Consider the following 12277-nt stretch of genomic DNA (forward strand, 5'->3'; position numbering starts at 1 on the left):
TACAGCCGCCTCCAAATATGCCAGGAATGTAAAGATAAAGAATTCATTACTCGAGCTAAGCCGAGGAGCAGGGGGTGTGTGTGTGCTTCTGTTTTTCTAGCTGCTTTTTAAGGGGTGATTTTAAAAAAGAAATCACACAACAGGTTGTAGTTCCTCTTTGGAAGTTTAGTGTGCACGACAATACCACTAGAAACATGGTTATATATGTGTGCTTCCTCTTAAGATAAAACACTGCATGTTTCCATGAACATCATGAACACGTGCAGTAATGTGACATCAGGTTTGCATCAAAGAGAAACGTTCTTTGAGTTTTACTCCCAAAAGGCAGCCATTTGATGGACAGAGTATGAGAATATAAATGTAGTTGAAAGTTACTCAAGAGCTTTATGCACTTGACTGCTTAAAGGTGTAGTGTATAAGACTTGGGGGGATTTAGTGGCATCTAAAGGTGAGGACTGCACATTGCAGCCAGCTGAAACCTCTCCTGGTTAGAATTCCTTCAGTGTTCAGGAGGTTTTTACTGGGAGCGGAATTATACACATATGTCGCTTTCTCTCGAAAAAAAACATACCAGGTGATTTAAACCGGTAAAAACACCAAATAAAGCAGTTTATGTTACAGATCTAGATTTTTCTGCCACTGTTTGGCTTGTTTAGGCTATGCATAGAGCTGCAGCATAAGTATAAATCCTGCATAATGTGTGCTCAGCTTTTCTCTCTGATAGTTTAAGATCCAAACAGGAGGTTTTTATTGGGAGCTGAAATATCTGCAGAGGCCTCTTCAACTTAATAACAAATGGACCCGGTGATTTAAACCAGTAGAAACACTGAATAAAGCAGTTTCACATTTTCCTGACACTGTCACATCACGGAGGGACTGCTATCTACAGTGGCCAACATAAAAACATAAATGGCCCTATCTAGAGCCAGTGTTTGATTTGTCATTTCTAGGCTACTGTAGAAACATGGCAGTGCAACATGGTGAATTCCATGGATGATGACCCGCTCTATGTAGATATAAATGACTCATTCAAAGATAACAAAAACACAACAATTCTTTTTTTCAGATGATTATACACACACAAAAAATACTGCCAATCGATGCCCTTAAATCCTACACACTGGACCTTCAAAGCCATAAATGGACCAACCTTGTGGACAATGTCTCCCAGCTCTCTGCAGTAGCTGAATATATCCTTGCTGGTGGTGTATCCACTGAGCTGGGAAAACTGATGCCTGGCAAGACAGGGATTACATTTCAAAGTAAGTCTGGGCAGAGGCTGGAAGGATTTGCTGCAAGCAAGAACAATGATTTAATTTCACACAGGTAATTAAGAGGAACAAAGACAAATTCTTCTTAGAAAGTCAAACAAAGAGAAAATGAAAGCAGGAAAACGGAGAGGGGAGAACTTAACAGGTATCAGGTTTCTCTACAAGGCAATACAGCAACTCAGTGCACACACCAAAGGCTGCCCCTCTAAATGATTTAACCCACAGTCATCCTTTTTTTACATAAAACCTACAGCAACAAAAACCCAAACTATTTTTACATGACACAGCAGAGAACATTTTCTGGGTAAAAAATAACTGCAGAATAAAATAGAATTTCGAGTACTGTATATATAACGGTTAGATAACTCCCTCTTTACAGACCTGTTGAGCAGAGAGAAGAGTCCTTTGGCGGAGGTGATGAGCTCCACAACGACCTGCAGAACGCCAGAAGGCAGCTTGATGGTGCTGCATCCGTCGTAGCTGTTAAGGCGCCAGCGGCCCTGAATGCCCATCTGGAGGGTGTGAGCAACTGCACGCAGCTTCTCTGTCAGACCGCGTAGGTTCTCACCACCCATACCGTACGTCTGGAGAGCACATACACAGGTTAAAGGTCTAATCCACTCCTGAAATACTCCCACACTGTTATACATAATCTGATGTTTAATGCATGACTTCCCCTTTTTCCAACACCTCTAAGGGATCTAGTGTTTAAGAAGCTTCTTATTGTGATTTCGAAAATGGGCCTCTACTGTATGTTGCATATCACTCCCCCTCATTTCCTGTGACCACTCTACTGTTCATTTTTGAATAAAATGTCCCAAAAGTGCAAAAAAAAAAAAACCTTTCACAGAATCTTATTTCAATGCAACTGTGAGTTTTGCAGCCGGGGGGGAGAAAGCAATCTGGATATTGACTGAAATGTATATTGAATTAAGAGCAAGAGAGCACTTTGTTCTTGTTTACAGAGTCACAGCTCAGTAAAAGCTCTGCTTCTCACACAAGAGACAGTATTTCTTGATGCAAAGTATTCTTGACTTGACTGTTGGCGTTGCCTCCTCTTCCGTCTGAGACCAAACATCAGACCTTTAAATGCACTCCCAATGCTGACAGGAAGAAAAAGCTTCTGCTATCGAGCTACATTACAGTTAGCCTAAAAAGAAAATGACATAGACGTACATGTAGACAACCTATATCACAATATATGTAACTTTTTAGCGTGATATTGATGTATACAGTATATCAATGTGACTTTCTGTGAAATCTATTGAGAAACTGAGGAAAACACACACAAGAATGTCTGTTTTTGGCTAACACAGCAAATATCTTGTAACTCAAAGTTAAAAAAAACCCACAACTTTGCCACAAAACAAACACAGAGTTTGCATGTTCTCCCTATGTCAGCGTGGGTTTTCTCTGGGTACTCCAGCTTCCTCCCACAATCCAAAGGCATGCAGGTTAATTGGTGACTCTAAACTGTCCATAGGTGTACCCCACCTCTTACCCAGTGTCAGCTGGGATAGGCTCCAGCCCCCCTGCGACACCTAACAGGATAAGCGGTTACAGAAAATGAATGAATGAATTAATGTTTTTGTAAGTGTCATTTGGGGCGACCATTTTAAAAATATGATCTCCTGTATATCAAAGTGAATGACTACTCTCCAGTTGCCAATTTGTTAATGGGCAATGTTAATTATTGTTTGTTTTAGTTTTTAAATGGTGATTTATGGATTATGGAGTTTTTACTGCTTTTAATTTACATTGAAAATGGAATATGAACATTTTGAGTCAGTGCTCCTCTTGCATTAAGGGAGCAAAATCTTTGATTGAAACCAGCAGCAACTAAAGTTTAGACAAAAGAATCCCCCATGTTGTAGAATACACACAGTTCACCTGTAGTTTGTGCCCATATATATATTTTTTCTGTTTTTAGTGGTCAGTGCGCAGAACTTCAACTTTTCCCATGTGTCAAGCATGTAGGAGAAAAGCTGGATTTACACCTTACGTCGTAGCCTGACATGCACCTTTCCAGAAATGTAACTACGCGTCGAGGTGACTTCCTGTCTATTTTTATAAGCTGAAACCATTTCCGTCAGTGGAAACGAAGCTTTTATTACTTAAATTATACAGATAAGAAACAATAAATTGTAGGGTTGGGAACGATTAACCGATACGACCGGATATCCGGTTTGACAAGCGAGAGATATGTCTGCGTCAGTAGCAGCCTCCTCAATCGATACGTTTCAGCCATGATTCCTTAGATGAATCGATTGTAGAGTCATGGATCGGGTATCGCGAGACTAGCAATCGGTTGACTGGCTTTAACAGTTTGCATCTCTAAAACAATGCGAGAGCCGGCGGCATGCTCCGTAGCAGGCATTACTGACAATGATAATGGATGTAAACATCACCGGTGGAGCTGAGGAACAGAAGCTAATGCTGGTTGGATAAACCAGGGAGCAGCCAAGCCGCAGCAGAAACTAAAGGCGAATCCTGCCGGTTGTGGGTTGAACGGGGGTCACAGACACAGACAGAAATACGTATTCCTGTCAAATACGGCGGCCATAGTGCTCCGGGGCGCAAGATAACGGCTTACCGGTGACCGAGAAGCCCGGTTCCAGGTCCAAGAAGTCTTCGTCGGTGTCATGACTGCCCAAAAATACCTGAACAGCCGAGCCGTGGCAGCACACAGGTATGTGACGTGTCAGAGAAGCCGTTCACATTTCCACAAACCTCACCGCACTTTAGGGACTGTTCTTTACTTGTCAGGGGAGGAGGGTGGCTGGTTGATTCTTATTTTATTTATTTATTTTATTTTTGATCCCCCCTATGTTAATCACTTATTGATGCTGTTTTTGAAGTACGAATAAGTCAATAAGTAATTTATTCCATTGAAATATCAGTGATGTATTATAGAAAAGTGATTTATCTTTTTATAAATGACAAACACAGAGTGTAGCAAACACAGAGAAATAGTCTGACATGCTGTCAGTGATAAGCTGCTAGTCATCACAGTCCATGATATCAACTAATAACAGGAGATGTCAGATTCTGCCCCTACATTGCATGTTATTATTTTATTCTGCTTTATGTTTATATTGTACAGCGTTATGATAAACTTTATTCCAGACTCAAGTCCATATAAGATACATACAAAAACACACACAATGTGTGATTTTGTTGTTGTTTGTCTTTTTATTTTATTTTTGCCAGTGCCATACAGCAACACTGCTTGGGGATGTGGTCTTTTACAAATCTGAAAATACTCTAAGAATGTCACTTTTATAGAATTGGCTTCTTTATTTTATAATATATGATTAATGTCTACATCAACAAATGTTAACCATAGAATCGTATCAAATCGTATCGAATCGTAGCGCTCATACACTGTATTGAATCGTATCAAATCGTTCTGTATTAAAAATATATCGTTTTTGAATCGTATCGTAACCCGTGTATCTAGATACGTATCGAATCGTCTATCACAGAGAGATTCCCAACCCTAATAAATTGTGAAGACAATAAAGCCTCCACAAAAATAGCATTTTAAGTCGTATGTGTGATTTATCCTGGCTTCATATGAGCGGAGGAAATCTCCACTTGTCGCTAGGCTAATTTATATAATGTAAAATGCCATAGGCTTGTGCTAATAATGTTAGCATGTTGTATTTGTGGGGAAAATGTGTTTAGCATAGGACAGTTGTTTTGTCGGTGAATGCTGCTAGTTAGAGTGAAGCTGATTTGTGTACTTGTGTTTGAAAGTGTCTCTATTAAGCCATGTCTAATGTGTGTTTATTGTATGTTTTGGGTGTGTTTTGAATCAACTAAACTTTACAGCACTTCACAGAAACCTCCGCTGCCGACTATTGTTTTGGAGGTGTAACTGCAGAGTGACACAGACACACCACCGCACAAGTATAAATGCTTACAACGGCGTATGCTACATAGGCTACGGTGTAGACTCTGCATAGAGCTGACGCACAAATATAAATCCTGCTAAATACAGTGGCTGACAAAAACTTGAATGGCCCTATCTAGAGCTGGTGTTTGATTTGTCTGCTCTGGGCTACCATAGAACAACATGGCACCCTCTGTGGAAGAGGACCCGCCTCGCATGTAAATGTAAACGAGTCTTATTTTCAGGTGATTACAAACATAGTTTTGAATATTATTATACATATTTTTGTAATCTCATAGTATTCTGATTAGATTACATTGTGTGTAATTCAATAGATTATGTTACAAGGTACAAGAACTGCCATGTAATTAGTATTCAGTAACTGACATTTCACAGTAACCTGACCCAACCCTGTTGATGAGACTATATCTCAGTATAGTTCATATAATACAACACAAATCAACCCAAGCTAATACATCAAACTGCAGCAAGGGATAGTATTTACAGAACAATACAGAGCCTGTCTCTCTCATACGCCCGTCCCCACAGTTTTCAGCCCAGCAGTGTGAGACGTGACTCTCCACAACCACTTCAGTAGAAGCAGGTTATGTTGTGACCCACTCGTCGGAGGTCAAGAAGTTTGGACCAGTCAGGCTTTGTTGTTACACATCAACCAGCTGGAACAATCGTCCGTCATCAAGTGCCCATGAATTTTTCATGGCCTGCATTGTGGCTGTTAATTATGTAACCGTGAATGTGTTTGGTCTGCTCCATGTGAGCGTCTGATGGTTGTTATTATGAATGAGAGCAGTATTAGCACTTCACGGAGCATTAAGACACAGAGGCAGAGAGGCACACACACGTACATACACTCTACTTAAGGTAAAAACTGAAGCTGTACATGTGTGTATACGTTCTTGTCTTGTCTTATGTTAAACATTTTCACACGAGAGCACTTGTGTGAAGCTTTTATTACAGGGAGTATATATCCACACACTCATTCATGCAGACTTTGAGTTAAACTACTAATGCCTATTTCAATCAGTATTACAGTTACTTCAAAAATTCGACAACAAGCAGTTTCAGCAGCCCGAGCTTTAGCCTAATGTTCACAGACTGTTACAGCACCAGAGCTGGAGCGTTGCCTGATACTGTCCGGCTCAATTAGTCCTTCCAATAAAACAAAGGCCTCTCTGGAACCACACCAACACCCCCCCACACACCAACACGACTATTTAAGTGTCCTTAAACTCCCTCTCAAAATTGGACAGGGAAGGAAATTAATTAGGCAGCAGAAACAAAAACGGAGAATCAAAGGGGAGGTGGAAGCGCTTTTCTTTTTTTTTTTTTTGGATGACCGCAAACTTCACCAGAAATTTGCATGTGAAGTATTAAGCACACGCTTTGCATTCTTAATCTGCTTTGTTTGCAGCTGAAGCATGACAAGTCTTTTGATATAAGCTAAAAGAATAACTATTTTACTATGATATGCTTGACTAAAGGGGTTTTTGATATGAAAGTGAAAGGCAAAAATGACGCAATGAGCTCCAGCTTGCTGCATGTTGCTAAGAGGTCTGAGTGCACTCCAGTGAAGCAGGACTTGTATGGCAATAAGTGCAGTTGTGTATTCTGGCTGGATTTGCAAAAGATTGTCCAGCAGCTGCAGGTTCTGCTGTGCAAATAAGAGCAGGGTCTAAAAACAACGCGATGGGGGGGAAAATACACCTCTGCGCTTTAATATCAGAACACGCAGGACACCACAGCAGGACACGAAGATGACTGCTCTGTAAATATAACAGCTCTCATCACACACTACCTGCACAACACACCCTTGGATACACAGAGCACTGCTATGGACACAAACTGTACACAAACTGTCACACATGATTACGCGTCCTCCCTCACCAGAGAGCAGAGCTTCTCCACAGCCTCCAGTATCAGCTCCTGGTGTCCGATCTTATGTACTCCCAGCTTTTCCAGGTCCTGACAGGTCAGCTGGAGGAGGTCCAGACCTGACAAATGCCACTCTGACACTGGGTACTGATGGAGAGGGGCATCCAGACCTGGCAGCAAAAGCACAAACAGTTAGGGCTCTAACCACATGCAGTGCACGAGTACAAATAGAAACCCCACAAAGTCGTAAAGTCACATGTGTGTACATGTAGATACATGCAGAGGGAGCATGGACTAACAGACACAGCTGCTGGGAGGTAAGTTTGAAGCATGAAAAAAGGCTGCCGCTTCACATGTTGGGCAATTAAGTTTGGAAAGGTGAAGACGTGTCTGAAAAACAAGTCAATTATAGAATTTACTTGCAAAATAGTCAACAAACTATATGCTATTATATATTATGATATTATAAATGAATACCATGCCCCTTAACTGTTTAAGTATTTGAAGTGAGGATTTAGTAACTGAAATCACTTCTAAAAAAATCATCAAATGGGCTTATTAAACTGTCTTCATGTGTTATTACATGTCATAGAAGCGTGAGCGGATTATGAGACAATGGGCCCCTATAGGCACTGACATATAAAAGACCCCACCACCTCTCCTATATAGGAGCAAAACACACAGACTTTGTGGTTTCGCCTCGTTTTTTGTTATTTTGCATCTATTTATAGTTGTTTTGTGTCCTTTTGAGATAATGTGACTTTTTTGGTCATTTTTTGTGTCTCTTTGTGGTCATAATGTGTCTCCTTGTGGTTGTTTTGCCCTTTTTTGCAGTTCTTTTGCATCTCTTTATGGTCGTTTTTTGTCATTTTGAGTCTCAGGCTGGTAGGTATGAATTCAAGTGATGGTTTTCAGGTTAAGGCCACTACTTTGGGCCCCTGTGCCTGTGTCTGGAAATCCTGCTCGGTTTCAATCCATGTATAAAATCATTCAAATGATTTACTTAAGTGAAAAACAGCAATACTCCACAATGAAAATACTCATCGTTAAATACAAATCCTGCTACTATTGTAAAAATAGTAGCTGCAAAATGTACTTAAAGGTCCAGCGTGTAGGATTTAGTGGCATCTAGTGGTGAGGTTGCAGGACTGAAACTTCTACCATGTGCCAAGCATATAGGAGAAATACGGTGGCCAAAGAAAAAGGACGCGAATGGCCAAATCTAGAGCCGGTGTTTAATTAGTTTGTTCTGGTCTACTGTAGAACAGCAGGGTGGACTCTGTGGAAGAGGACTGGCTCTGTATGTAGACATAAATGGATCATTATGAGGCAACAAATTATCATTTCAGGTGAATATATACTAATGAAAACATGGTTATGAATACTATACACCATTTCTGCCAGTAGATGCCCCAAAATCATACACACTGAACGTATAAAGGATCAAAAGTAAAGGTACACGTTATGCTGAATGGCCCTGTCAGTTTTCTATGTTATTGGTGCAAGTCAGTGGCATAGATATAGATGGTGCAGACAGCGCAGTTGCACTTAGGCCTGTGGGGCATCATTTTTAATTTAACTCACATTAAATTAAAAATGACGCCATATACTATGGGCTACATGCCATCAAAAATGAAAAACCCATCTCTGTCATGGTTTTATTTTATTTTGTTTTCTTTCTATAACAAAATCATATGCTTATTTGAACTAGAAAAAAAAACAATAAAAACTGTTCAATTTCATTTCTTATTTCCTTTGATACTGTTGTCATACACAGGTATGCAATGATGATTGCTGGGTAAAATGTGTTGATGTCGCCTAATGTCAAGTCTCTATTTGATCATGTGACAAGATGAAATGATACAGTCTAGTTTAGGTGCAAAATCTGTCAAGACTGACAAGCTGGGCACATCTGCAAGTCCAGTGAGCAGTCACATCTCATACTATTAAATATTTTATTGGGGGTCCTGGATGAAAACTGTCCCCAGATAATAAACACAGTTATTTTTAAGGAAAAAATTGAGGTTTTCTGAAAAATACAGTGCAATGTCAATGTCTTATGGAAACAATTCTTGCTACAAACCATTGCAAAGTAGCACAACATAACATGAAATGGGAGAAAATTACTCTAGTAAAAAGTGGAACTATATATAGAATTATAATTACACTCTACCTGTCATATACATTTAATTAACTAACTTAATCATTTGAATTACTGATTTGATCCTACTAACTTATATGTCTTTTATCCACGTTGGTCTGTGTAAGTCTAACTTTTGTTAAGTTTTATTTGTTTGTTTTGTTTTGTTTTTCTTAGCGAGGCCATATTGTTATTTCGTATTGTGATCTGTGCTTTGTGTATTATTATTTGCCAGTAATTAAAGGAAAAAAAGGGACAAGAGAGAAACGAACACGAGGAAAAAGTAGCTGAGCTCCCTAAATTAGATTTTTTTGGCTTTTTTATAAAGAGTTACCAGCAGTGTGTGTGCATGCACCTTCTAACTAATGACTAGCATGCACTGGGGCCCCTGGTAACTATGTTAAACCACTGATGCAAGTGGTGCTTAAATCTCAAAACAATGCACCATACTGTAAAAATTCAATTAATAGCCTGGGCTATTATTTACTTAAATCAGTGAAATCAACAGGCCTAGATTTGGGACAGGCCTTTAATAACTTTCACACAAAACTGTTGCTATGCAGCGATCAAGAAATACAATCAAACTGTTTATTTAAACCAGTATGGATATTACTTGTTTAGAAATTAGGCTTCAGATAGTACATCAATTATGAATCACTCATTTGATCTCCGACAGACAGCGCGAGGATTATGGCACTCAGTGTACAGACACAACACCACTTTATCCTGTTAAAACAATACTCACAACTTGGATTAATTTTTGTAAGAAAACGTTATTGTTATTGTAAATGTTATTGATAAAAAGTATATTAAATACCTATTTTGTTAAATGTTTATTTCATAGGGACAGGTGTAGTATACATAGAGATAATCCAATGCAGTGTATAAAGTGTGGGTTTAAAGTAGCTTAAAACTGTACTTAAGTTGAGTAATTGTACTTAGTTACTCTCCAGCACAGGTAATACCTGTACGGCAGGCCAATACTTTCACAGGCTAGTAGTAATAGTAGTGTTTTTCCCACTGTAAACCAGCACAGAAGAGAGTCCATATCTCCTTCTGAGATACAGGACAGAACTCCAGCTGCCCTGTGATTTCCTAGAATCCATAAAGACACTGTTGTCCCCTGTTTCTGATTAATCCACCTGAGTTGTTGTCCCTGATCAGAACAGCACTGTTGTGGCTCCTATCTCTCTCTCTCTCTCTCTCTCACACACACACACACACACACACAGAGGCCACTTCCTCATTCCACCTCCACCTTTCACTTCCAAGAGGATTTGCGTGACGCTTCTATTTCTGACTTTACCGTCCGAGCCAAAGTACCTGTGAGGCGATCAAGGCTTGGAAAAAAAACACACACACACAACCCACCTCTGAAAAAAGCAAACACGCAATATGTTGCTCACCTTGGAGCCACTCGCTGACTCTCTCCTCGCTCCACGACGTGATAGGCTCCATGCTCGGAGTCCTGCTGCAGTCGCTCGTTCACTTTCAAGCCGTCCTGGCTGACTTCTACCTCAATGGGCTGCTGGAGGAAGGAAAAGTTGATCCCGATCTGGAGTCGGACGATGACGAATGGCACTCCTTCGCACAGGTACAGGTAAGAGTCCCCCCCACTGCTGTCAGCCAATAGTGCCGAACTGTCAGGGCTCGACCAGGAGCAAAGACCCCTCCCTCCTAACACCCCCCCCTTCCACCTCCTTACCTGCAGGGATAGTGAGCGTGTGTGAGAGGTGCTGCAGCTTTAAGGCGTCATAACTTCCCTCACAGTTTTACTTTCATGCACAATCATGCCATGCGCATTAAAAAGGCGCGGGGCCTAACGCAACACACAGCAGCGTGTGCAGACAGTGGGTGGACACAATAATAGCAACACCTGTGCAGCAATAGTAATAACTCTGTAATAATGCTACTTAATACATCTAAAATATCCTCACCACAATAAAATGAAAAATACTCACAATTTCTGATGCAACTCCTCAGTGTTTCCCTTACACGGACTGTCACAAGACTTGAGGGGGTAAATAACTTGTTCTCCAAACCAGCAGACCTAATCCTCTTTTCCAAGTCCACTGGTGAGGCTGCTCTCCTGGGAACCCTCCGGAAATGTTTCCTATTTTTATTCCTTGAACGGTTTTGACTTCTGGGCTCCAGTATATTGAATTAAAAAATAAAAACTGCCTCAACTGTATCAATATTTTATTGATGTCCAATGTTTTTACAGCATGGGAACATCTGTGCTCGCTAAATTATTAAAAGTATCAATGATTATATCAAAAGCTTGCAACTAGAGGAATTTACTCATGAATAATTTACCCAGCAGAAATAATTTCTGACTGAAGAGAGGACTGTTAATGTGTAATATTGCGTTCTGTGGTTGCTCACAGTTAGGCATATGGTTTCTCAGGGAATTAAAGACCATCGACAGCCTTTGTGTTTAACTCATTGTTATTTATTTTTCATAAATACTGCAGGCTTTGGAGTTTAAAGTTCCTGTTGTGTTGAAAGATTACCTCCTTAAAATTCAATATTCTGCCTTTAATCCTAAAGGAGGCTGTGAGTCATAACAAGGCTATCCAACTAATGTGTGTACATGATCAAAATGCTATTTTCAAGCACCTTTGAAGCAGAGTGTTTCCCACGGATTTTGTTAGTGAAATTTTCTTGGCAAACATGAATCAGTGTTTAGGTTTTAACTCCCGTTTCCAGACAGGTAAATATACACAGGTAAATATGTCTATCTAGAGACAGAGAGATAATAATCATGATAATAAAATGAAGTAAAAAATACTTAATTAAATAATATTAAATTAAAAAAATAAAAAATTAATAGATAAATAATGCACAATAATACATAAATAAATAAAGATAAAAAATAAATAAAAATAAATAAATAAAAATAACATTATTAACCCCTTTTTTTAACTGTTTAGTAATTTATTTATTTTTTTCCCTTTTTTTCCACTATCGTTATAATACTGTGAATGTATTGGTTGTTTATAGCTTCTGTATTTTTCTGTATTTTTTTTTACCCTTTTAACACTGACAGAAAAATGGTTTTTTTTGTGATGAATTGTA

General features: G+C 39.5%; 1 protein-coding gene across 1 annotated transcript in view; it reads right to left on the bottom strand.

Moving 5' to 3' along the window:
- cnksr1 (connector enhancer of kinase suppressor of Ras 1) overlaps nt 1-10828 on the bottom strand; it is a 43828-nt gene extending 33000 nt beyond the window's left edge. The window contains exons 1-4 of the mRNA XM_033642575.2: nt 10606-10828; nt 7072-7229; nt 1653-1855; nt 1151-1235 (exon numbers count right to left, since the gene is read on the bottom strand). Coding sequence (XP_033498466.1) covers nt 1151-1235; nt 1653-1855; nt 7072-7229; nt 10606-10657 — 498 coding nt within the window. The 5' untranslated portion in view covers nt 10658-10828. The remainder of the gene's footprint in view (nt 1-1150; nt 1236-1652; nt 1856-7071; nt 7230-10605) is intronic.
- Between the last annotated feature and the right edge of the window lie 1449 nt (nt 10829-12277).

The sequence above is a fragment of the Epinephelus lanceolatus genome, chromosome 15 (assembly GCF_041903045.1).
Source record: "Epinephelus lanceolatus isolate andai-2023 chromosome 15, ASM4190304v1, whole genome shotgun sequence".
Classification (NCBI taxonomy): domain Eukaryota; kingdom Metazoa; phylum Chordata; class Actinopteri; order Perciformes; family Serranidae; genus Epinephelus; species Epinephelus lanceolatus.